The 23,152-nt window shown below is 38.9% G+C and overlaps 1 protein-coding gene across 1 annotated transcript; it reads right to left on the reverse strand.

Moving 5' to 3' along the window:
• Positions 1-1,697: 1,697 nt before the first annotated feature.
• Positions 1,698-22,782, reverse strand: LOC128724356 (uncharacterized). The gene is made up of 4 exons (XM_053818082.1): positions 22,773-22,782; positions 20,946-20,993; positions 20,215-20,886; positions 1,698-1,870 (listed from the first exon to the last, which is right to left on the reverse strand). The coding sequence occupies exons 1-4, from the start codon at positions 22,780-22,782 to the stop codon at positions 1,698-1,700; spliced, it is 903 nt and encodes a 300-aa protein (XP_053674057.1).
• Between the last annotated feature and the right edge of the window lie 370 nt (positions 22,783-23,152).

A 23,152-nucleotide genomic window follows, 5' to 3' on the forward strand; every position in this document is an offset into this window, starting at 1 on the left:
ATTTCGTTCGATGAGTTAGTGTAGGCATGTAGTCCGACACCCATCTTCGCCAGAATATATCTGCGTTCCTTTTCGAAGCTCTCCGTGCCGCCTTAATTGCCGAAGGTGTATCATCCCAACTGGTCAACGGTTTGCATCCGTCGGAGCTACCCAACAGTAAGTGGTTCGGAGTGATGGGGGCATCTAGCTCGTCGTTCAGCGGTACGTACGTCACTGGCCTTGAATTTACGTTGTTTTCTATTTCCGCCAGGGTGGACTGTAGGACTACATCCGACGGTAGCTGGGGTAGGTTGAAGTCAATCAGTATCCTTTTCACCGATCGAACGAGGCGCTCCCAGCACCCACCGAAATGAGGGGCCGCAGGGGGGTTAAATGTCCACCTAAAATTGGAGTCACAAAATCGTTCAATTAGTTGGCCCTCATTTACTTCCTTGACGGCCGCCTTAAGTTCTCGCGACGCTCCTACGAAGTTGGTGCCCCTATCGGAGATGATCTCTCTCGGCGTGCCCCTTCTGGCGATGAATCGTTGAATTGCCAGAATGCAGGATGCCGAATTTAACGTATGTGCCAGTTCCAGGTGTATTGCTCGGGTTGTGAGGCACGTAAATAGGACTCCCCACCGTTTTTCCTTACGGCGTCCAACGACGACGTAGAGTGGCCCGAAATAATCCAGTCCGGTATGCGTGAACGCACGTTGTGCCACTGCAGTCCGGCATCGTGGTAGGTTTCCCATTTGCGGGCTTTCCGGCTTTACCTTTATATTGTTGCAGTGTTGGCATGTATGGCGAATTTGGTTGAACTCCATAATCATAATCATGCATCATAATCAAACCGGTGACGTGGTGCCGCCTGGGGAGGATTATCGGCCTTCGTAGGGATTCGCTCGCTATGGTGCAGTTGTCTAGTCGCTCTCGCATCCGGATAATTCCGCAATCATCCAGTTCAGGTGACAATTTGTATAATGAACTGTCCTTCCTTAGTTTGTTCGTAACGTCGTGATGAATTCTATTCTTTTGTAGGATCCTGATTTCGACTGGGTAAGATTCGTATTGGACTTGCCCTATGACGAGCTTTTCTGAGAGGTCGAGCTCTTCCTGCGTAATGGGTCCTCGTGTGGTTGGTTCCCTTCGTGCGCGGTGCTTGGCATTGTTGACGAATCTCAGGACGAAAGCGATTGCTCTCGGTTAGTGGTTCATTTACGATATGGTGATGGACGCTACGTCGGAGTTCTTCAGATGTTCCCTTCTGGGGTGCGTCATCTAGCGGCCACTTATTTTCCGGCTCCCAGAGGAAATTTGGACCGCGAAACCATCTGCTGTCTTGGCTAATATCTGGATTTCGCTGCCACTTGGTACCTTCATCCGCTACGTTATGTTTGGTGCTGATCCACCTCCACTCAGTCGCACGCGTTGAGTCCAAAAGCTCGCTGACCCGGAAAGCTACGAACGGGCTGTACTTACGGTGGTCGGAGTTCAGCCAGCTCAACACATTTCGGGAGTCGGTCCAGAAGAATCGCTACGTGACTGCGAGTCGATGCGACGCGATGACGTTGGCTGCAAACCGTGCTCCAATTACCGCTGCTTGTAGCTCGAGACGTGGGATGGATAAGAATTTCAGCGGAGCTACTCGCGCATTCTATGCCTTCGCCTTCCTCAAAGCGCAGATATGCTACGGCTGCCATTCCGTTCTCGCTTGCATCACAGAAAACGTGTAGCTGTATGTTTTGGGCATTCGCAGAAGTGTTCAGCCTGTAGCACCTCCTGATGGCAACCCTTTGGAGTGATGATAGCTGGGCGATCCATTTCGCCCACCTTTCCGCACACGCACTGTTGATCACCTGGTCCCAGCCGCAACCGGATCGCCAGACTTCCTGAAGCAGGGTCTTAAGAAACATTAGAAAGTTTCCGATGAGCCCTAGCGGGTCGTAGATGAGCATTAAGGTGCGCAATATCTCGCGCTTGGTGGGCCATCTCTCGCCAGAGAGCAATGTCTCGTTATGCTTTGTGTTCAGGCGGAACGTAAAGACGTCAACGGTTGTATCCCACCACATGCCTAGAACTTTTTCCGTGCTGGGATTGGTAAGCATCCGACTGTTTTCGTGACTCTTTTCTTTTAGGCTTTCCAACACTTGCCTCGAACTCGACAGACAGTTTCTTATCTCGAAACCTCCCTAGAAACGAGAAGCGAGAAACGGAACAAATTAAAAATGCATGCTAAATATAACATTTGTCAAGCATATAAACCCACTCGATTTTTATACTTTCACTACTTACTGGAGCTTATTTTGAAGGCAAGCTTTGATACCTTGGTACCATAACTGACCTCCATCCATATTTTCAATATGAGCAGGGCTTGTGGGCGTCTTCAGAAGCGTTCGAGAATCTTTAGGCAGGGAGGAATCGCATTTTGCTCGTAAAATTTGCAATAAAAAGTTGAGCGACTTATGGTAAATGTTGAACATAAGCGCCCAGACTTGCAAACACACGATTAATGGCGAATTTCCTATGTCAAAAGCTTCGGTAGCTTCATCTGACCACTCTTCGCTAACACTAGCGCACTGAACTCTGGGAGGATTAGATTCTTCCAAATCGTCCTCGCTAGCCGTATCCATCCTTGAAAAGATGGTGGCGGAGCAAACGACGTTGTTGGTGGAGCACTTAGCGTGGGTGTTTGTTGAAAACGCGATTCATCAGAACTTGAATCTGTTTTCAACACATTTTCCTGCGTCTTAGCAACCTTGTAAACCATACCGGTTTTTTTTCACAAACTTTGAAAATGGAATGTTTGCCATATCTTTGTTTGTTTCGCTAGTATATTGCACAATCAATCTTAGACCACAAAGCTTTGAAGAATGTTTTGCAAATCATCGTCTAGCAATTGCCAATTAATCCAAAAAAAAAAGAAAATAAGTAAAAGTAAAAGTTTTACAAAAGGTATCTCTTTCTTTCTCGTAACCATAAGAAGAAGAAATAGTTAAGTTATTTCAAAGAGAGCTTTTACTAGATCGTCGGGAGAGAATAACGGTTGAAAACGCTCATTTCGTTAATAAATCTAGTACAGGTGCTAACCCATTCTAGCCCGATAAAAAGGGTTAACGACCGACTTGAGCGAAAATGATACCGGTACCGGAGAGCATTTCAGGCGAATCGCTCTCGTCACTGCTGTTGTTACAAATGACATTTGTAATGCTCTCGCGCCCACTGAGTGAACCGGTTCAAAACCGAGAAGGATTTAATATAAAGGGCAGAACGAGGGTCCTGCGAGGCTCTCTTTTCTTCGCGACCAATAAATGACCTCTTTAAAGTGTTTTCCTTACTACCTTGGAAGAACACTAGAAAAACGCCTTTTTCTTGCGTAATTGCATTCGCAACATTCTTGAAACGAACATTTCAAGGCTAAGCTTTAGTCTTTTTTTAGATGGGCTACCGCTTCAAAAAAGTACAAATTTGGAATTTTGGCCAATTTTAATCAGCGTTCAGGAATTGCCAAAAATAGCGCCAATGGTAGTCGACATTTTTTGTGGCTCTGGCTAACCCCGAAATATCGAGCAATACCTACGTCCTTTGGTGAACGAGCTGAATGATTTGTGCCAAACAGGATTGGTAGTTTGCAATAGAATCATTTCTATAAAAGTGCTGTATCTCGTTGCCGATACTCCGGCGAGAGATTTGGCCAAAAGTAAATCGTGGAACATGTGAATAATAGACGCTTACATGTTTTCCAAGTTTATCTGAATGTTGATAATGGTTTTTTGTTTGTATCGTATTCATTTACAGGTATCGCTAATTTCAATGGGCTGCATGGGTGTATGAAATGTGTGGTACAAGGTACAATGGAAAATCATAGAACAATTTTTAGGGGTATTGAAGCCGCAAAACGAACAGATGAGGAGTTTCGAAGAGGTGCATACATGCCGCATCATCAAAAGAAAATGACTGCTTTGTTGGATTTGATTAATTTCAACATAATTGATGATGTTATAGTAGCGGACCGTCTCCATCTGATCGATCATGGGGTAGTTAAAAAGCTACTAAAAAGATGGAAATATGGGGAGAGTGATAGCCAAAGAAGATGGTCAGCTCAGGAGTGTGACAGAATCTCAAAAATGCTGATAGAAATTCAGCTGCCTTCTGAAATACATCGAAAATTCAGAACGTTAAAATGTTTAGAAAAGTGGAAGGCTACAGAATTTAGCTCCTTCCTACATTATGGCAGTCTAGTTGTTCTGAGGGAGTTTATAAGTGATAGACAATATGAACATTTTTTGTTGCTATTTTGTTCTATAACTATTCTCTCATCCTCTGCTTACAAATGCTATTGGAAAAAAGCGGAACAAACGCTTAACAAGTTCGTCTTAGACTATGACGACATTTTTGGCACAAATGGGATGACGAGCAATGTACATAATTTGTTGTACATAGCTGACGATGTAAATAGGTTTGGACCGCTGCCTGACATCTCAACCTACAAATTCGAAAACAAATTAAGGTTGATTAAACCGCTTGTTATAAGCGGGGCTAAAAGCCTTCAGTAAATTGCTAACAGATTGGCAGAGTTGGATCAAATCAACCAAAACTTCATGCGTACAAACCAAAAAGTAAAATATCCAACTGTAAAACATAATACCAGTGAATGTACTGCTTATATTCGAGAAGGGTTGATGTTGAAGAATCGTGAAAAGGATCAATGGTTCCTAACGAAATCATACTATGTAGTGAAGTTTGAGAGTGCTTCCCAAAGAGGATTAACACTAGTTATTAAAGGGCGAAATCTTGAACGTGAGAAGAATTTTTCAACAAACATATGAGCTCATTCACATTAAACATTTGCAAAGGAAATTTGAATAACTTAGCATCTTATACGGATGAATGTCATCCTCCTAGTATAAAATGCAAGTCGGTAGCGTTTAAAATAGGTTCGAATGACTTGATTTTTTTCCTTTGCTTGATACTCTTGAAATAAATTGAAATATTTAACAATATATGTATCGCCAAAAGAGAATGGCAACATAAAATATTTCAATGAAACTAAAAACAGAATTTTTTCTTTTAAAAGGCTTACAGCTTTATTTTATACAACTAGCGTTTCAAACTTTTCTTGTTTTATGGGATGTTGACCTCCTTTTTCCCGTTGCTTGGCTCCTATTGTGCGCGTGTCGTAATTTGTTTGTAATATATTCACAAACAAATTCTTTGCTTGGAATTTGTAACGCAGTTACCCCTATTTTCAAAAACAAGTTTATCACGCTGGTGTATGCCTTAAAAGCTATTTTTTTCTCCTTTTGCTCCTTTCCCTGTCCAGCTACATTTAGCTAAAAATTCACGTGAAAATATCAAATCAAGTGTTTGTTTAAAGGAAACTCGAAGTACCAAATTCATCATACATATCCTAAAATTTCCGTCTTAATCTTTTCTTCGTATGCCCCATTAGGTTCAGCTAATTGGTTTTCAAAGTTATCTAACTTATCCTTACTATCTATTATATTATTAATAAATTCTCTCACATGGTCTTCCGTATTCCGATTGTCGTTCATCTCGTCTAATATAAAATCAATTTTACTGTGCAGTAAATGAAACTGTCGCTGCTGTATTCTTTTTTCGATTTCTTTCATCTCTGACAACCGTTTTGTGCACAGCAGCATTGATGCTGCCGGAGATTGTCATGCTGTGATCGGGTTGACTATGGGTGTCCACATAAGCTAATTGGTTTAGCTGCAGGACGGGGTTCGGTGCTTCAAACACGGTTGTGCCAGGTTGTGTGTCGTCCAACGTGAAATCTGTAAAGTAACTAAATGAGCAATTGGGACACTTTGACAATTGTCTAAAACTCACTGATACTATCTAGAGTTACATTTCTACTTGGCGGTGGTAAATAAATAAGGAGCTGTCTAGTCATTGAAACTGTACAAAATAGCATTTAATTAGTTAACAAAATTTAATAAAAAATATTTGACGTGAGCAGGCTACGTTCATTTTACCTGATGCAGATTTCGATGTATTTGCCATCGGCGTACCTTCAATCGGAGAGCTAGGCAATAATGCATTTGGTTTTGCTGCGTTTGAATCGGATCCGCTTGTGGCCGAAACGCATGGCTTAAAACCGTTTGGCTCCGTTCGCCAAGGGCTCTGCTTAAGATAATCTAATATTTCAGCAACATTTGTAGGCGCTATAAAGAGATATATAGCGTTATTTACATTGATAGCATTATAATATTTAACCTACACTTTTGTACATCACGTTGCAGGCGTATAATTTTTTCCCACCAAATAACGTAAATCGAAGCAGCGTTTGAATGAAATGCGTTACTTACCATTTTTGGAGGGAGGTTGATTTTCCTTATCCTCAAGACCTCCAGATTTTCTACGATTAAGATTTTTTGCATTCAAACTCATTTTTGCTAATGATATCTGCACAGAACTTTTGATTCACTTTTAAAATAAGACCACTAATTTTTTTTAAAGAACTTAAAAAGTGATGTGTTTATTACACTTAAAATGCTCATATACATGTTGTCATCTTAGCTGATAACTTAACTAGGTTCCCTGCTTCTTGGAGTGTCTGCGCTAGAGAGTGGCTCTGAGCCGTTACATTTTTATCTAAATATTAAACATACGTGGTCTTCCTAAGTTGTCCTTACATAATTAAAAATGTTCGCAGCATATGAGTTGGAGGTGGATAACGCAAGGCCATCTATCGGGGCAAACCCCACTTTATCCTAAAAATAACTTAAAACTATGAAAATACCTACAACTAAAGCCTTAAACATAGCTACATACTACTCAAAAAATTACCTTAATAAAAAGATCCCGGATTAACGCAGAGGTTGAATTCCGGGAGGTGAGTTGGAGACGCATGAAATCGGCTTCAATGCGCTCACTTATCAAAGGGATCCCTGCATCTAGATGCCTGGTCCCTGCATCTAGATGCCCGGTCCCTGGTGGGGTATCTAGTAGGCAAATTGAGAATCATTTTCAGAAACTTGTTCTGGATTCTCTGCACTGCTAGCATATCCGCTTTTGAGCAATGGCTCCAAACATTGGATCCGTACAACAGCACCGGCAAGATGACTTTCCGGTAGAGAATAAGCTTATTTTACCTCCACAGTCCCGAGCGGCGCTTGATGAGTGGATACAAACTCATCAAGAGGCCAAGTGTTTTGGAAGCAAGGTGATCCACATGCTTTTTAAAAGAAAGCTTTCGATCAATGGAAACTCCAAGGTAGTGCACATCAGTGGAGCATGGCATTTCACAGTTTTGCAGAGTGCATAAGCATCCGACGTTTGTAGCTGACCACCATCACTTGAGTCTTTGCAAAATTGACTCTTATCCTCCAATCATTGAGGTAAGGGATGTAACTATCCAAACCTCTGAGAAGTCCTCCACGAAGGAACTTCAGATTTAGAGAGGAGTATAAAATGGCAGTGTCGTCTGCGTACAGGAACAACTGCGTTTTAATAGCCAAGTCGGCAATATCCGACGTAAAACAATTGTACAGGAGTGGTTCTAGGACACTCCCCTGTGGAACGCCAGCACAGTTGGGATAGGAGACGAACACTGTCCCCCCTATATGTACGAGAACTCAGATAGCTCTGAATGATTCTCACCAAGTACGTCGTAAATTGCTGGGCACGAAGCTTATGCAATAAGCCATCGTGCCACACATTGTCAAAAGCCTTTTCGATGTCCAGAAGGGCCATCCCAGTTGACTTTCCACACAATTTTGCGTCATTAATGACATTCAGGACACGCTGCAGCTGGTGAGCAGTAGAGTGTCCTCTTCTAAAACCAAACTGCACATCTGTGAACGTTGTTGTTGTCGGAGCAGTGAGCTTCCATCCGAGTGTAAATCACCCTTTCAAAAATCTTGCTTATGCCAGGTAAGAGAGAGTTCGGACGGTAGCTTGAGACTAGGGAAGGATTTTTCCCTAGTTTCCGTATTGGAACGACTTTCACAGATGCCTGCAACTGGGATATTTCCCAATGCAATGGAAACTTGCTAAAGTTGCTGGTTAAAAAGGACATAGCTCCGCGGCCAACATGTTTCAACATCGTGTTAAAAATGTTGTCAAGGCCAGGAGTTTTAAATCCGACACTGTACTTTATGGGTGGGTGCAAACGATACGGAACCGTACCGGGAACCGTTCCTCGCTCCATACAAATTGTATGAGCGGTGTTCGGTTCCAGCGGTTCCGACGAAATCACGGGTACCGACAGAACAGAACGATGTGTATGTAGTAGTGAAGCTTTTCGATCGAATGAACTCGAATGAATTCGCATAAGAGTTTGAAGGATGGAAAGAGCAAGTAAGTTGCTGGCAATGAAGTTACATATTTTGCTTTTGGAAATGCAGGAAAAGTATGCGATATGATTTAATAATATATTTATAATAAATAAGAAATTATTTTTCCACAAATCTAAAAAATTGGAAACTAATATGTAAGCATAAATTTTGTAAAGAACGGCCTGGCCGTATTTATAGCAAGCGTAAATATATATACATACATTTGTTTATAGATATACATATCAATATAGATATATTATACTTAAAAATATATTAATACACTGACATTACTTAATTATATATACATTAACTTATATATATATATATATATATATATATATATATATATATATATATATATATATATATATATATATATATATATATATATATATATATATATATATATATATTTCTCGATGCCATTGTTCTATCGTTTTCCCTATTGCTGGTGGGCATCCCTTCATCAGAATTGCTTTGGGGATTGTCGTATTGAGCAACAACTGCCCGAGTCAGCATGGATTGCATTTCAGCAAAAACAGTTATTCTTCTCCTACCGTGTAATTGACGCAGTAAAATTGCTAATGATAGGCACTGAACAATCGCATAAGTTTCGGATCACTTTATTAACAATTTCGCTGCTTGTGGTGTCGAAAGGCAAAGATAGCAAAGAGGCCATTCCTTTAATTTTCTTCCTTTTTATACAATTTTTGAGTGCCACTCACGGGAGTGGCAACTCACTATTCACTCAAATCATCACTTGCTGGACTGTCAAACAAATAACTCCTTGACGAAACCAATTGTTCGTTAAGGTTGAACATCTTGGGCGAACAGGCACATTTGCGTTGATTCGTCTAACGCATTTTCTAACATTCGCCGCGCATTGGCTGTTATTCCTGTTGTTTCCGATCGGTTTTGTGTGGTCATTGTGAAATTCCTTCTTACAGGTTGAGAGGTTATTATTGGGTTTTCTGTGGCTGCATTGGGTGGTGTGGTTTCATTCATTGGGGATTGCAGATTGCAACTGATCGGCGTTGCTGCTAATTGATGGTGTAATTGAAGAACTTTCCCCAAGAAATGATAAGAGGGGATAATACCAAAGCTTCGGTGTATATATATATCCATCACTCCTGACCCCGATCGTTGCGACTCCTGACCTTTCCTCTTTTCTCGCTGATAGCTCTTCCGAAGGTTAGTTAGTTTCTTCAAAACATCAGATTCTGTAGCGCACGGATTAGCTTTAATAAGCACCGATTCTAAATCTGCAATAGCTCTCGCTTTATCTTCGCGATTCCCATATCGTCTATGCTTGATATCCCAGATTTCTGGAGACGAGTTCGAAACTTGACTAAATTTCTTGACGTTAAAAATTTTTTGAGAATTCATTTTTGCTTCGTTTCTTTTCGCGTGACAGTAGTATGATCTTCTGCAATGTAAGAAAAGTGAATTTTCGACACACGAATAAAAGGATTAACCTCTCAAACTTCGACTTCTCAATCAAAAAACGTTATTTAACTGCCTCTCTACTTACAACACTCAATGATGAAGCACGTTACTACACGCAGCCAATTTAAGCTCTGATGCTTTAAGCATACACAAAATTACTTTCATAACTATGACTGTAATAGCTTGAAAAGTAGAAGCAAATCAAATTATTTTTATTCGCAAATTCTATCGGGCAATATTCACAACGGCCAGTATGCTACTGTTACTTTTCATCAGTAGACCAATGTTCCCGGATGCGCCCTGTCAGAAGTGAAAGTACTGTCAAATCTAAATGTCAAAATTTAAATCCATCTTTATTCACTCTAATTACTTTACCATTCATTGTTTCATACATTCTTCTTACATGACTCAACAAACGTTGTACAGAATAGGCTTGTATTTTTAAGGCTAACGGCTATAACCTTGCAGGCATATAGGCTTGAACGACTATAATTTTTGGGCATAGCCAGATAGTTAGCCGTGCAGACGAGACATTCTACCCGCGTTACATCTTCTACATAAATATGAATGGGTTTGCTTTCTCTTTCAAGACCTACCTTGCACCATCACTAAAGAAATTATCTGTAAGAAACTAGCTAAAGAAACTTTTGAATAACTGCCTGTTTTGTTGTCATACATTTTAAACTTAAATAATAGACATATAATTGGGTAAAACCAGATTTTTCTCATCTACAGCTGGTATTTCTGAAAATAATTAAAAACATTGCTAAGGAAGCATTTCAAGGCAATAAATTGGTATGAATGAAACACCGCAAAAATTTTAAAAACACAACACATTTGTTAGCGGACCGGGAAGAACTAGTGCTTGATGGCTCAAGATTTGTCAAGGGTTCTTGTTGAACGGTGTTTGTGTCATTATGTGGTGCACTTTGGCAATGCAGCTGCAGAAAGTTATGAAGATAACATGCAGCCAATACTATTTGATTAGCTTTTTGTGGGGAGACTCTAATAGGCTGACGAAAAATTTGAAAACGTGCAGAGAGCTGTCCAAATGCACATTCTACCACACTTCTTGCTCTGGATACTTTATAATTAAACTGTCGTTTTTGCGGTGTTAAAGATGCTGCATTGTACGGCTTCATCAAATTATCCGTGAGTTGAAAGGCTTCATCTCCAACAAACACATAAGGTGCGATGATATTTGAACCTTGAAGTTCAGCAGATGGCGGAATATTCAGATGTAGGTCATGCAGGAGTCTTCCAAAAGATGAATTACGAAATACTCTGTCGTCGGAAATACGGCCATTTGCACCAACATCGACGGATAAAAATTTATATTTAGCATTCACAACTGCCATGAATACGACACTGAAGCTCCCTTTGTAGTTGAAATAAGTTGATCCAGAATGCGCCGGTTTTTGAATCAACACATGTTTCCCGTCTATTGCGCCTAAGCAATGGGGAAATTGTCGCTTGGTTTGAAATAGATCAGCTTCACGTATCCATTTTTCTATGGATTGTGGCAGCTGCAAACAAATAAAAGGACTTGTGACGCTGACTGCAACGACAAACTAGTATTTTCATTTATACTATCATACCTTCTTTTAATCCTTCCTGAATTGCTGCACATGAGTCCATGATTATTGAAGATATGCTGTTTGGAGAAATTATTGATGCATATGATAAATCCCGGAAGCTTCGTCCAGTTGCAAGAAAGCGTAGCGTCAAAATTAACCGCGAACGTGGAGGAATCGCAAGTCTCATCACCTTGTCTTGTTTAGCAATTCGTGATTGAACTTTTTGCAGCAAGAGGTTAAAAGTTATTTCACTCATTTGCAACTAATTTTTGAAGTCTCTTATATTTTCTTCTGCTAATTCATGTACCATGGAAACCTCCGTTACGACATGTGTTGCGAATGCAATTACGCAAGAAAAAGGCGTTTTTCTAGTGTTCTTCCAAGGTAGTAAGGAAAACACTTTAAAGAGGTCATTTATTGGTCGCGAAGAAAAGAGGCCTCGCAGGACCCTCGTTCTGCCCTTTATATTAAATCCTTCTCGGTTCTGAACCGGTTCACTCAGTGGGTGCGAGAGCATTACAAATGTCATTTGTAACAACAGCAGTGACGAGAGCGATTCGCCTGAAATGCTCTCCGGTACCGGTATCATTTTCGCTCAAGTCGGTCGTTAACCCTTTTTATCGGGCTAGAATGGGTTAGCACCTGTACTAGATTTATTAACGAAATGAGCGTTTTCAACCGTTATTCTCTCCCGACGATCTAGTAAAAGCTCTCTTTGAAATAACTTAACTATTTCTTCTTCTTATGGTTACGAGAAAGAAAGAGATACCTTTTGTAAAACTTTTACTTTTACTTATTTTCTTTTTTTTTTGGATTAATTGGCAATTGCTAGACGATGATTTGCAAAACATTCTTCAAAGCTTTGTGGTCTAAGATTGATTGTGCAATATACTAGCGAAACAAACAAAGATATGGCAAACATTCCATTTTCAAAGTTTGTGAAAAAAAACCGGTATGGTTTACAAGGTTGCTAAGACGCAGGAAAATGTGTTGAAAACAGATTCAAGTTCTGATGAATCGCGTTTTCAACAAACACCCACGCTAAGTGCTCCACCAACAACGTCGTTTGCTCCGCCACCATCTTTTCAAGGATGGATACGGCTAGCGAGGACGATTTGGAAGAATCTAATCCTCCCAGAGTTCAGTGCGCTAGTGTTAGCGAAGAGTGGTCAGATGAAGCTAGCGAAGCTTTTGACACAGGAAATTCGTCATTAATCGTATGTTTGCAAGTCTGGGCGCTTATGTTCAACATTTACCATAAGTCGCTCAACTTTTTATTGCAAATTTTACGAGCAAAATGCGATTCCTCCCTGCCTAAAGATTCTCGAACGCTTCTGAAGACGCCCACAAGCCCTGCTCATATTGAAAATGTGGATGGAGGTCAGTTATGGTACCAAGGTATCAAAGCTTGCCTTCAAAATAAGCTCCAGTAAGTAGTGAAAGTATAAAAATCGAGTGGGTTTATATGCTTGACAAATGTTATATTTAGCATGCATTTTTAATTTGTTCCGTTCATCGCATCAAGTATCCTTGAAACGAACATTTCAAGGCTAAGCTTAAGTCTTTTTTTAGATGGGCTACCGCTTCAAAAAAGTACAAATTTGGAATTTTGGCCAATTTTAATCAGCGTTCAGGAATTGCCAAAAATAGCGCCAATGGTAGTCGACATTTTTTGTGGCTCTGGCTAACCCCGAAATATCGAGCAATACCTACGTCCTTTGGTGAACGAGCTGAATGATTTGTGCCAAACAGGATTGGTAGTTTGCAATAGAATCATTTCTATAAAAGTGCTGTATCTCGTTGCCGATACTCCGGCGAGAGATTTGGCCAAAAGTAAATCGTGGAACATGTGAATAATAGACGCTTACATGTTTTCCAAGTTTATCTGAATGTTGATAATGGTTTTTTGTTTGTATCGTATTCATTTACAGGTATCGCTAATTTCAATGGGCTGCATGGGTGTATGAAATGTGTGGTACAAGGTACAATGGAAAATCATAGAACAATTTTTAGGGGTATTGAAGCCGCAAAACGAACAGATGAGGAGTTTCGAAGAGGTGCATACATGCCGCATCATCAAAAGAAAATGACTCCTTTGTTGGATTTGATTAATTTCAACATAATTGATGATGTTATAGTAGCGGACCGTCTCCATCTGATCGATCATGGGGTAGTTAAAAAGCTACTAAAAAGATGGAAATATGGGGAGAGTGATAGCCAAAGAAGATGGTCAGCTCAGGAGTGTGACAGAATCTCAAAAATGCTGATAGAAATTCAGCTGCCTTCTGAAATACATCGGAAGTTCAGAACGTTAAAATGTTTAGAAAAGTGGAAGGCAACAGAATTTAGCTCCTTCCTACATTATGGCAGTCTAGTTGTTCTGAGGGAGTTTATAAGTGATAGAACAAAATAGCAACAAAAAATGTTCATATTGTCTATAACTATTCTCTCATCCTCTGCTTACAAATGCTATTGGAAAAAAGCGGAACAAATGCTTAAAAAGTCATAGTCGTCTTAGACTATGACGACATTTTTGGCAAAAATGGGATGACGAGCAATGTACATAATTTGTTGTACATAGCTGACGATGTAAATAGGTTTGGACCGCTGCCTGACATCTCAACCTACAAATTCGAAAACAAATTAAGGTTGATTAAACCGCTTGTTATAAGCGGGGCTAAAAGCCTTCAGCAAATTGCTAACAGATTGGCAGAGTTGGATCAAATCAACCAAAACTTCATGCGTACAAACCAAAAAGTAAAATATCCAACTGTAAAACATAATACCAGTGAATGTACTGCTCATATTCGAGAAGGGTTGATGTTGAAGAATCGTGAAAAGGATCAATGGTTCCTAACGAAATCAAACTATGTAGTGAAGTTTGAGAGTGCTTCCCAACGAGGATTAACACTAGTTATTAAAGGGCGAAATCTTGAACGTGAGAAGAATTTTTCAACAAACATATGAGCTCATTCACATTAAACATTTGCAAAGGAAATTTGAATAACTTAGCATCTTATACGGATGAATGTCATCCTCCTAGTATAAAATGCAAGTCGGTAGCGTTTAAAATAGGTTCGAATGACTTGATTTTTTTCCTTTGCTTGATACTCTTGAAATAAATTGAAATATTTAACAATATATGTATCGCCAAAAGAGAACGGCAATATAAAATATTTCAATGAAGTTAAAAACTGAAGCATTTTTTTTCTTTTGAAAGGCTTACATCTTTATTTTATACAACTATAGTTTCAAACTTTTCTTGTTTTATGGGGTGTTGACCTCCTTTTTCCCATTGCTTGGCTCCTATTGTGAGCGTGTCGTAATTTGTTTGAAATATATTCACAAACAAATTCTTTGCTTGGAATTTGTAACGCAGTTACCCCTATTTTCAAAAACAAGTTTATCACGCTGGTGTATGCCTTAAAAGCTATTTTTTTCTCCTTTTGCTCCTTTCCCTGTCCAGCTACATTTAGCTAAAAATTCACGTGAAAATATCAAATCAAATGTTTGATGAATTTGGTATTTCGAGTTTCCTTTAAACATACATATCTTAAAATTTCCGTTCTAATCTTTTCTTCGTATGCCCCATTAGGTTCAGCTAATTGGTTTTCAAAATTATCTAACTTATCCTTACTATCTATTTTATTAAAAATACATTCTCTCACATGGTCTTCCGTATTCCGATTGTCGTTCATCTCGTCGAATATAAAATCAATTTTACTGTGCAGTAAATTAAACTGTCGCTGCTGTATTCTTTTTTCGATTTCTTTCATCTCTGACAACCGTTTTGTGCACAGCAGCATTGATGCTGCCGGAGATTGTCATGCTGTGATCGGGTTGACTATGGGTGTCCACATAAGCTAATTGGTTTAGCTGCAGGACAGGGCTCGGTGCTTCAAAAACGGTTGTGCCAGGTTGTGTGTCGTCCAACGTGAAATCATGGATTTGCGTTGATTCGTCTAACGCATTTTCTAACATTCGCCGCGCATTGGCTATTATTTCTGTTGTTTCCGATCGGTTTTGTGTGGTCATTGTGAAATTTCTTCCAACAGGTTGAGGGGATATTATTGGGTTTTCTGTGGTTGCATTGGGTGGTGTGGTTTCAGTATTGGGAAATGCAGATTGCAACTGATCGGCGTTGCTGCTAATTGACGGTGTAATTGAAGAACTTTCCCCAAGAAATGATAAGAGGGGATAATACCAAAGCTTCGGTGTATATATATATCCATCACTCCTGACCCCGATCGTTGCGACTCCTGACCTTTCCTCTTTTCTCGCTGATAGCTCTTCCGAAGGTTAGTTAGTTTCTTCAAAACATCAGATTCTGTAGCGCACGGATTAGCTTTAATAAGCACCGATTCTAAATCTGCAATAGCTCTCGCTTTATCTTCGCGATTCCCATATCGTCTATGCTTGATATCCCAGATTTCTGGAGACGAGTTCGAAACTTGACTAAATTTCTTGACGTTAAAAATTTTTTGAGAATTCATTTTTGCTTCGTTTCTTTTCGCGTGACAGTAGTATGATCTTCTGCAATGTAAGAAAAGTGAATTTTCGACACACGAATAAAAGGATTAACCTCTCAAACTTCGACTTCTCAATCAAAAAACGTTATTTAACTGCCTCTCTACTTACAACACTCAATGATGAAGCACGTTACTACACGCAGCCAATTTAAGCTCTGATGCTTTAAGCATACACAAAATTACTTTCATAACTATGACTGTAATAGCTTGAAAAGTAGAAGCAAATCAAATTATTTTTATTCGCAAATTCTATCGGGCAATATTCACAACGGCCAGTATGCTACTGTTACTTTTCATCAGTAGACCAATGTTCCCGGATGCGCCCTGTCAGAAGTGAAAGTACTGTCAAATCTAAATGTCAAAATTTAAATCCATCTTTATTCACTCTAATTACTTTACCATTCATTGTTTCATACATTCTTCTTACATGACTCAACAAACGTTGTACAGAATAGGCTTGTATTTTTAAGGCTAACGGCTATAACCTTGCAGGTATATAGGCTTGAACGACTATAATTTTTGGGCATAGCCATATAGTTAGCCGTGCAGACGAGACATTCTACCCGCGTTACATCTTCTACATAAATATGAATGGGTTTGCTTTCTCTTTCAAGACCTACCTTGCACCATCACTAAAGAAATTATCTGTAAGAAACTAGCTAAAGAAACTTTTGAATAACTGCCTGTTTTGTTGTCATACATTTTAAACTTAAATAATAGACATATAATTGGGTAAAACCAGATTTTTCTCATCTACAGCTGGTATTTCTGAAAATAATTAAAAACATTGCTAAGGAAGCATTTCAAGGCAATAAATTGGTATGAATGAAACACCGCAAAAATTTTAAAAACACAACACATTTGTTAGCGGACCGGGAAGAACTAGTGCTTGATGGCTCAAGATTTGTCAAGGGTTCTTGTTGAACGGTGTTTGTGTCATTATGTGGTGCACTTTGGCAATGCAGCTGCAGAAAGTTATGAAGATAACATGCAGCCAATACTATTTGATTAGCTTTTTGTGGGGAGACTCTAATAGGCTGACGAAAAATTTGAAAACGTGCAGAGAGCTGTCCAAATGCACATTCTACCACACTTCTTGCTCTGGATACTTTATAATTAAACTGTCGTTTTTGCGGTGTTAAAGATGCTGCATTGTACGGCTTCATCAAATTATCCGTGAGTTGAAAGGCTTCATCTCCAACAAACACATAAGGTGCGATGATATTTGAACCTTGAAGTTCAGCAGATGGCGGAATATTCAGATGTTGGCCATGCAGCAGTCTTCCAAAAGATGAATTACGAAATACTCTGTCGTCGGAAATACGGCCATTTGCACCAACATCGACGGATAAAAATTTATATTCAGCATTCACAACTGCCATCAATACGACACTGAAGCTCCCTTTGTAGTTAAAATAAGTCGTTCCAGAATGCGCCGGTTTTTGAATCAACACATGTTTCCCGTCTATTGCGCCTAAGCAATGGGGAAATTGTCGCTGGGTTTGAAATAGATCAGCTTCACGTATCCATTTTTCTATGGATTGTGGCAGCTGCAAACAAATAAAAGGACTTGTGACGCCGACTGCAACGACAAACTAGTATTTTCATTTATACTATCATAGATAAATGTATTGTTTTAATCCTTCCTGAATTGCTGCACATGATTCCATGATTATTGAAGATATGCAGTTTGGAGAAATTATTGATGCATATGATAAATCCCGGAAGCTTCGTCCAGTTGCAAGAAAGCGTAGCGTCAAAATTAACCGCGAACGTGGAGGAATCGCAAGTCTCATCACCTTGTCTTGTTTAGCAATTCGTGATTGAACTTTTTGCAGCAAGAGGTTAAAAGTTATTTCACTCATTTGCAACTAATTTTTGAAGTCTCATATATTTTCTTCTGCTAATTCACGTACCATGGAAACCTCCGTTACGACATGAGTTCGCTTCCTGCGCCACCTTTTATTTGTTGCACGTGTTTTCTTTCGATGTTCTTCAATTTCAACAGCTCTAATAAGTTCTAATGTAGCTCCGAACAAATGAAAACTATGCACATCCATAAAACCATACTGAATGCGAGATATTAGTTATGTCAGCATGATCTATAAACGTTAGGTCCTTTCAAGGATACTGGTAAATTATGACACTGTTACTGTTATTGACAGCGAGAAATTTATTTTTTTCGTACATGCATCCAAAGAATATTATTGTATAACTGACCTACGTATTTCAAAATATTTGAAGGATTGTAGTTCTTGGATATGTCGGCGAATCAACTAGAACATTAGTTCAAACTTTAAACAAAAATCGTACCAACTTCACCAGTTATACAACTGACAAAATTTCAACATCAAATTTCTGCAACCAAAATGAATGCATCCCAAGACCAATGTTTAAAAGTTTAGGTTTGAGACTTATCGTAAATCAGTATATTTTTGTACTGCAAAATAACACACCATAGCTGAAAATAAACATTTGATATTTAAATTTTACGTTTCATTACATACAATTTCGTATCATGTTTTCCTCCTTCGCATAGCTAATTAAATATAAGGAAAAATAACTAGTAAAAATCACTAACATATTACGAAAAGTAAAATTGAAACACAATTGAAATTATGGTTGTAACATTTTCTAAATATCACTTGATATTTTCTAAATATCATTCTGGTATGTTGAGGCGCATTTTTTTATTTATTCATTCAAAAATGGTAATATATTTGTTTGGAACATTTGTATCGTTTGTCACCCCTAATATGTGTGCGAACGGGATAGATGGCTGAAGACTTATAATTTCATCGGTTGTTTTATGACGGTTTGGAATATCTTAAGTTTGGCGGTTTATCGGGGAATTTCCAACACAGGTCAGCGGATACATCTGTGCGAGAGTAACGATGATCGGCGGATGTGTCTTTTAAGGGTATTTTATGATGTCGCTGTCTAGATGATCGGTTGTTTATGCAGTCGATGCCTATTTTATAGGTAGCTGTCATAAAGCTAGGTACGTCTGGGCAAAAGGGCTGTGGCAACAATAGTTAACTCGCTCAAATAACGTTTTTTGAAAATATTAAATCTCTTGTTTCTTTAATCATAAGATTTTCTCTGTTACTTTGATCTAAGTTATTTTCTAAATATGACAGCACATCTGTTAAAAAATTCCATTTCCTAAATTGTCATTAAATGACTCTAATTCTTGTTCATTATTTAAATGTTCTTATCAGCTGTTCAAATCGTGATCAAATATTCTTAATTCTTTTTTCTGTAGTCCAAGATGATTTGAAACAATATCCAAGCTAGCATTAAACAAGTCTAGCCTTTTGCTGTCTTGCTGCTGTCGGCTAAAGCGGAAGACTCTCCACTAATATCTTGGACAATATTGTTTGCCACTACTGCAGAAGCTATGTTTTGCCGTTTAACATGCCAGCAATCCTACTCCACGACGTGGATGTCACACTTTTACCGTTTTTAACTACGATCCTAAGGCTTTAGTTTTGTATTTAGAGTCTGTCTGAGTCCCGTCACCTTGCCTCATACCACGGTGAGATTCAAATGGGTGTTCCACAGCATGTTGGAAATTTTGATCTGCTGCAAATGATTCTCGAAGCAATATGCAGAAAAATTGTCAGGCTGTCCAAACATTACAACCTCTTCATACACGTGTAGAAGATTGTGGACATTGCTTGTCAAGTGTGCACGACTATAAATCGAGCCTAAATCCTTTACTAATCTGGAAAGGAAATCTTTTGCACGACGCCATAAGTGCTGGTAGAACGAAGAAGATAGTATTGTTATACCGCAAAAATAGAGTAAGAAGTGACTGTATACGTGAGGATCTAAACAGTCTTTCAGGACCACAACACTCGTATAATGCAGGAAGGTACGAAATTCGGTACCCTTCCAAAAAGCGACATACCGAACGCTTCTAAGCGAACGGCGTATTTCAGAAGGAAGTCGTACCTGTCTTGTAAATCGAGAAACAGCTTCCTTTAGTTGAGGGGACCACCGAGGACATCTTTCAAATTTGCCTTCTAGAAGCTCTCGGAGTATTTTCTCGGTCACTCCCAGATCAATAAGGTGCAAACGCTCGCCAACAGGCACGTTTTTTATCAAATCAAAATTATCTAAATCTTCTAACGGCGAACGCCACAATTTATGGTGGTACGCACATACTCTTGATCGAAAGCCTGCGTCCGTACGCAGGGGAGCATCCAATGCATCGAAAAAAACTTTTTTACCTTGGGGAATGTATTCTCCTACACAAGAACACTTTAAACAACCGTGCATCCCATTGAAGCTTGTTGTTGCTGAAAATAAAATAGTAAAATTAAACAGATCTATTAGTATAATGTTTGACATCTTTCATAAGCTTTATGTAACTTACCTTTTATGAAGCTTCGAGCCGGCGAGTCAGCGAGAAAATTGCGAACATTAAAATTCAACGTTTTCTCGCCAACGCTCAAACCTCCTTGCTGAATTTCATTCAGCTCATCTACTAGCGACTGCAAAAACTCTTCAATGCTTGCCGGTTTTACCGTTCCACTGAATGTGGCCACCGTCATAATCGGAAGCTTTGGCAACTCTACCACCTTCATAAGAATGGGCCAAAGCTGGATTGGCCCACTTTTGTTCCATGGTAGCCCGTCGATTGACACCTCCAATGAAAACTGTGTCTCTTCAGGAATAGATATGTTTGAAACAGTTACAGGTGTAATGTATTTTGTCAGGGCAGATCCTAAACTTCCATACCAAAAATCACCTCCCCGGATAGACACAACTTGACTACTAACACGGGTTGGTGTACCAATCAATGTCCGCGCATCTTTAGGAAGATTTAAATCTAGTTTCTCCCGTAGGATGGCCAGCATCATATTGACCACTGAACGGGGGAGCTGGTGTGCAACCGCAAGGTGTCGAAAACAATCTTTTAAAGACATGTCATCAAACATACGGTACACATCGTCCCAATCGACTGCCTCATCATCTTCCTCAGAGCAGTCGTCCTCATCCGGTTTAATGTCCTCGTGATCGTGAGCCCCAATCGCACTACATCCCCCTGGCCGGAGATATTTTCAATAAAATCGATTCGATTTCTTTTTATGGGAGGAAGCTCACCTGATGCTCCGTCAGATGCTCCATCACTAACTTCATCAGATGAAGTATCTGCGAATAAACAAAAAAATTATGTATATATACGTTATATTCTGCCTTAATTCATGTTTCTGCACATTTTTATTTTTTTAATCACTTTCACCTAAATAAAATCTTCTTTTCTTTGTTATATCTATTTTAAATAACATAAGTTTTTTGCAATGGTATGTATACTGTTTCACTATTTTAAACTTTTTAAAGCAAAAAGTCTTTCTTTTTTTGCAAAAATCACTGCACTTTTTATTTTCATACACAACTTCTTCACTACAGTTCACGCTCTTCACACAAGCACATTCACTGCACACGCTCTTATTTGCTTGTAGAGCAATGTTTTTTTACTTACCTAAAGAACAGTACGGCACTTGCTTGTATCGGCTTGGACCAGCTTCGTTTACCAATTATTGATATTTACTATCAAAGTCTTTATAAATGTTTTCCAAATCTTCACGGGAATTTTTAAAATAGCATCCATTCAAATCACTACGGTCCATTCTGCTCAATTGATATTTTGACGAAACCAATTCTTCGTTAAGGTTAAACATCTTGTGCGAACATACGGTTTTAGGTTTTCGATCAATACAAACATTTTTGCGAAGGTGTTTACATTACACTCTGCTATTTGCATTTTTAAGATTTTTTTAAAAACAGTTCCACAGCTGATAATCCGTTTTTTCTCTAATCCACTTATTTCACGAAATAGTTTATGTATGGATTTAAAATTACGAAAAGGAATTTTTAATTCATTTTTTCCAGCACCCGTCCAACTACATTTTTTACAGAAAATGGTCTTCAAACAATGTTCGAAGAGCTTCATTCATATTATTTTCAGGTGAATTTGCATTTAAAGATCGACGTAAATCTGTTAGAAAATTTTGAAAACTCTCCTTATCTTCGAGAAATGCTTCAAAAAACATCAACTGTTGTTCACAACTTATTTTATCAAAATCGAATACACTTGTAATGTTTGGTGGTAATACATTTTTCGGCCGTTTTATAGCATGCTTAAACTGAATCATGGCTTTCGACAGTATGTATATCTGTTTGTTGTTTTCTTTTATTTCATAACTAAAGTTTTCTATTTCTTTGCATATAAGTTCGGTTTGATGCAGGTTATTGTTGTTAGGTGCAGGTTGTAGCGGCATATTGTTGCTTTGAATGTTAATCAAAGATCTTTCGTCATAACTCATCGATGCGTATTCACTGCGCACTACATCTAATGGATCATAAACGGAAGATTCATCTTCAAATCTACGTGAAGGCACCGGCATGGCTGTTTTTTTTTGGTTTTGTTTTCGTAGTTTTATAATACACCAGCGGTGGCGGCGAACTTATATTTCGATTATTTGAAGTGCACGTTTCAACTCGAGAAACTGTTTTTCTTGCAATCGTCGCGTCACCTATTAATATTTATATAGTTAATCAACAATACAAGTACGCCAGCTGGCTAAGAGTAGATAGATTTGAAACCTTTTCCTACTGCTTCAGCATTGTAGGAATTTCTAGCGTCCAACCAATGTAAAGATGGTGGCAAAGCGTTCATTTTAGAATTATATTATAACTTGCACACTGTATTAAACCAACGCTATTGATATTCAAAAAAAACTAATTATGCACGAGAGGTTGTCTGTCAGAAAGCATTAGGCAGGGGAGCAAAGCATTGCTTTTAGAATAAAAATCAAAACAATGTATGCGTGTATGCGTGAGTTATCATCCATCGTCACGTATCTTCTATTTTTTACAATATCTACAATAATGGAAAGGCCTGAGACGAATAAGCAACCGCTTACCTACTCAGCGACATCATAAAAGCTAATCACCAATTTTATGATCACCTGTACTCTTGCACCTGAATAAACATATGCATCCGCCAACCCGTACTGGAATTCCCCTGGAACCTGAATAAACATATGCATACGCCAAAACTTCAGATATTCCAGACCACCATAAATCCACCAACAAAACAACATGTCCTCAGCCATCCATCCCGTTCCCATACATTGTAATATAGAAACATTTTAGCATATATAAAGATAAAAATGTAGAAATAAAGTTTGGCACATAACTACAACGTTACTCTGCCCGAGGAATCCGAACTCTCAAAAACCCTTACACCAAGTGGAAGTGTTAACTGGCGCCCGAATAGGGACCTGAAATCAAAGTGAGGTAATTTG

Source organism: Anopheles nili, chromosome 3, assembly GCF_943737925.1.
Source record: "Anopheles nili chromosome 3, idAnoNiliSN_F5_01, whole genome shotgun sequence".
NCBI lineage: Eukaryota > Metazoa > Arthropoda > Insecta > Diptera > Culicidae > Anopheles > Anopheles nili.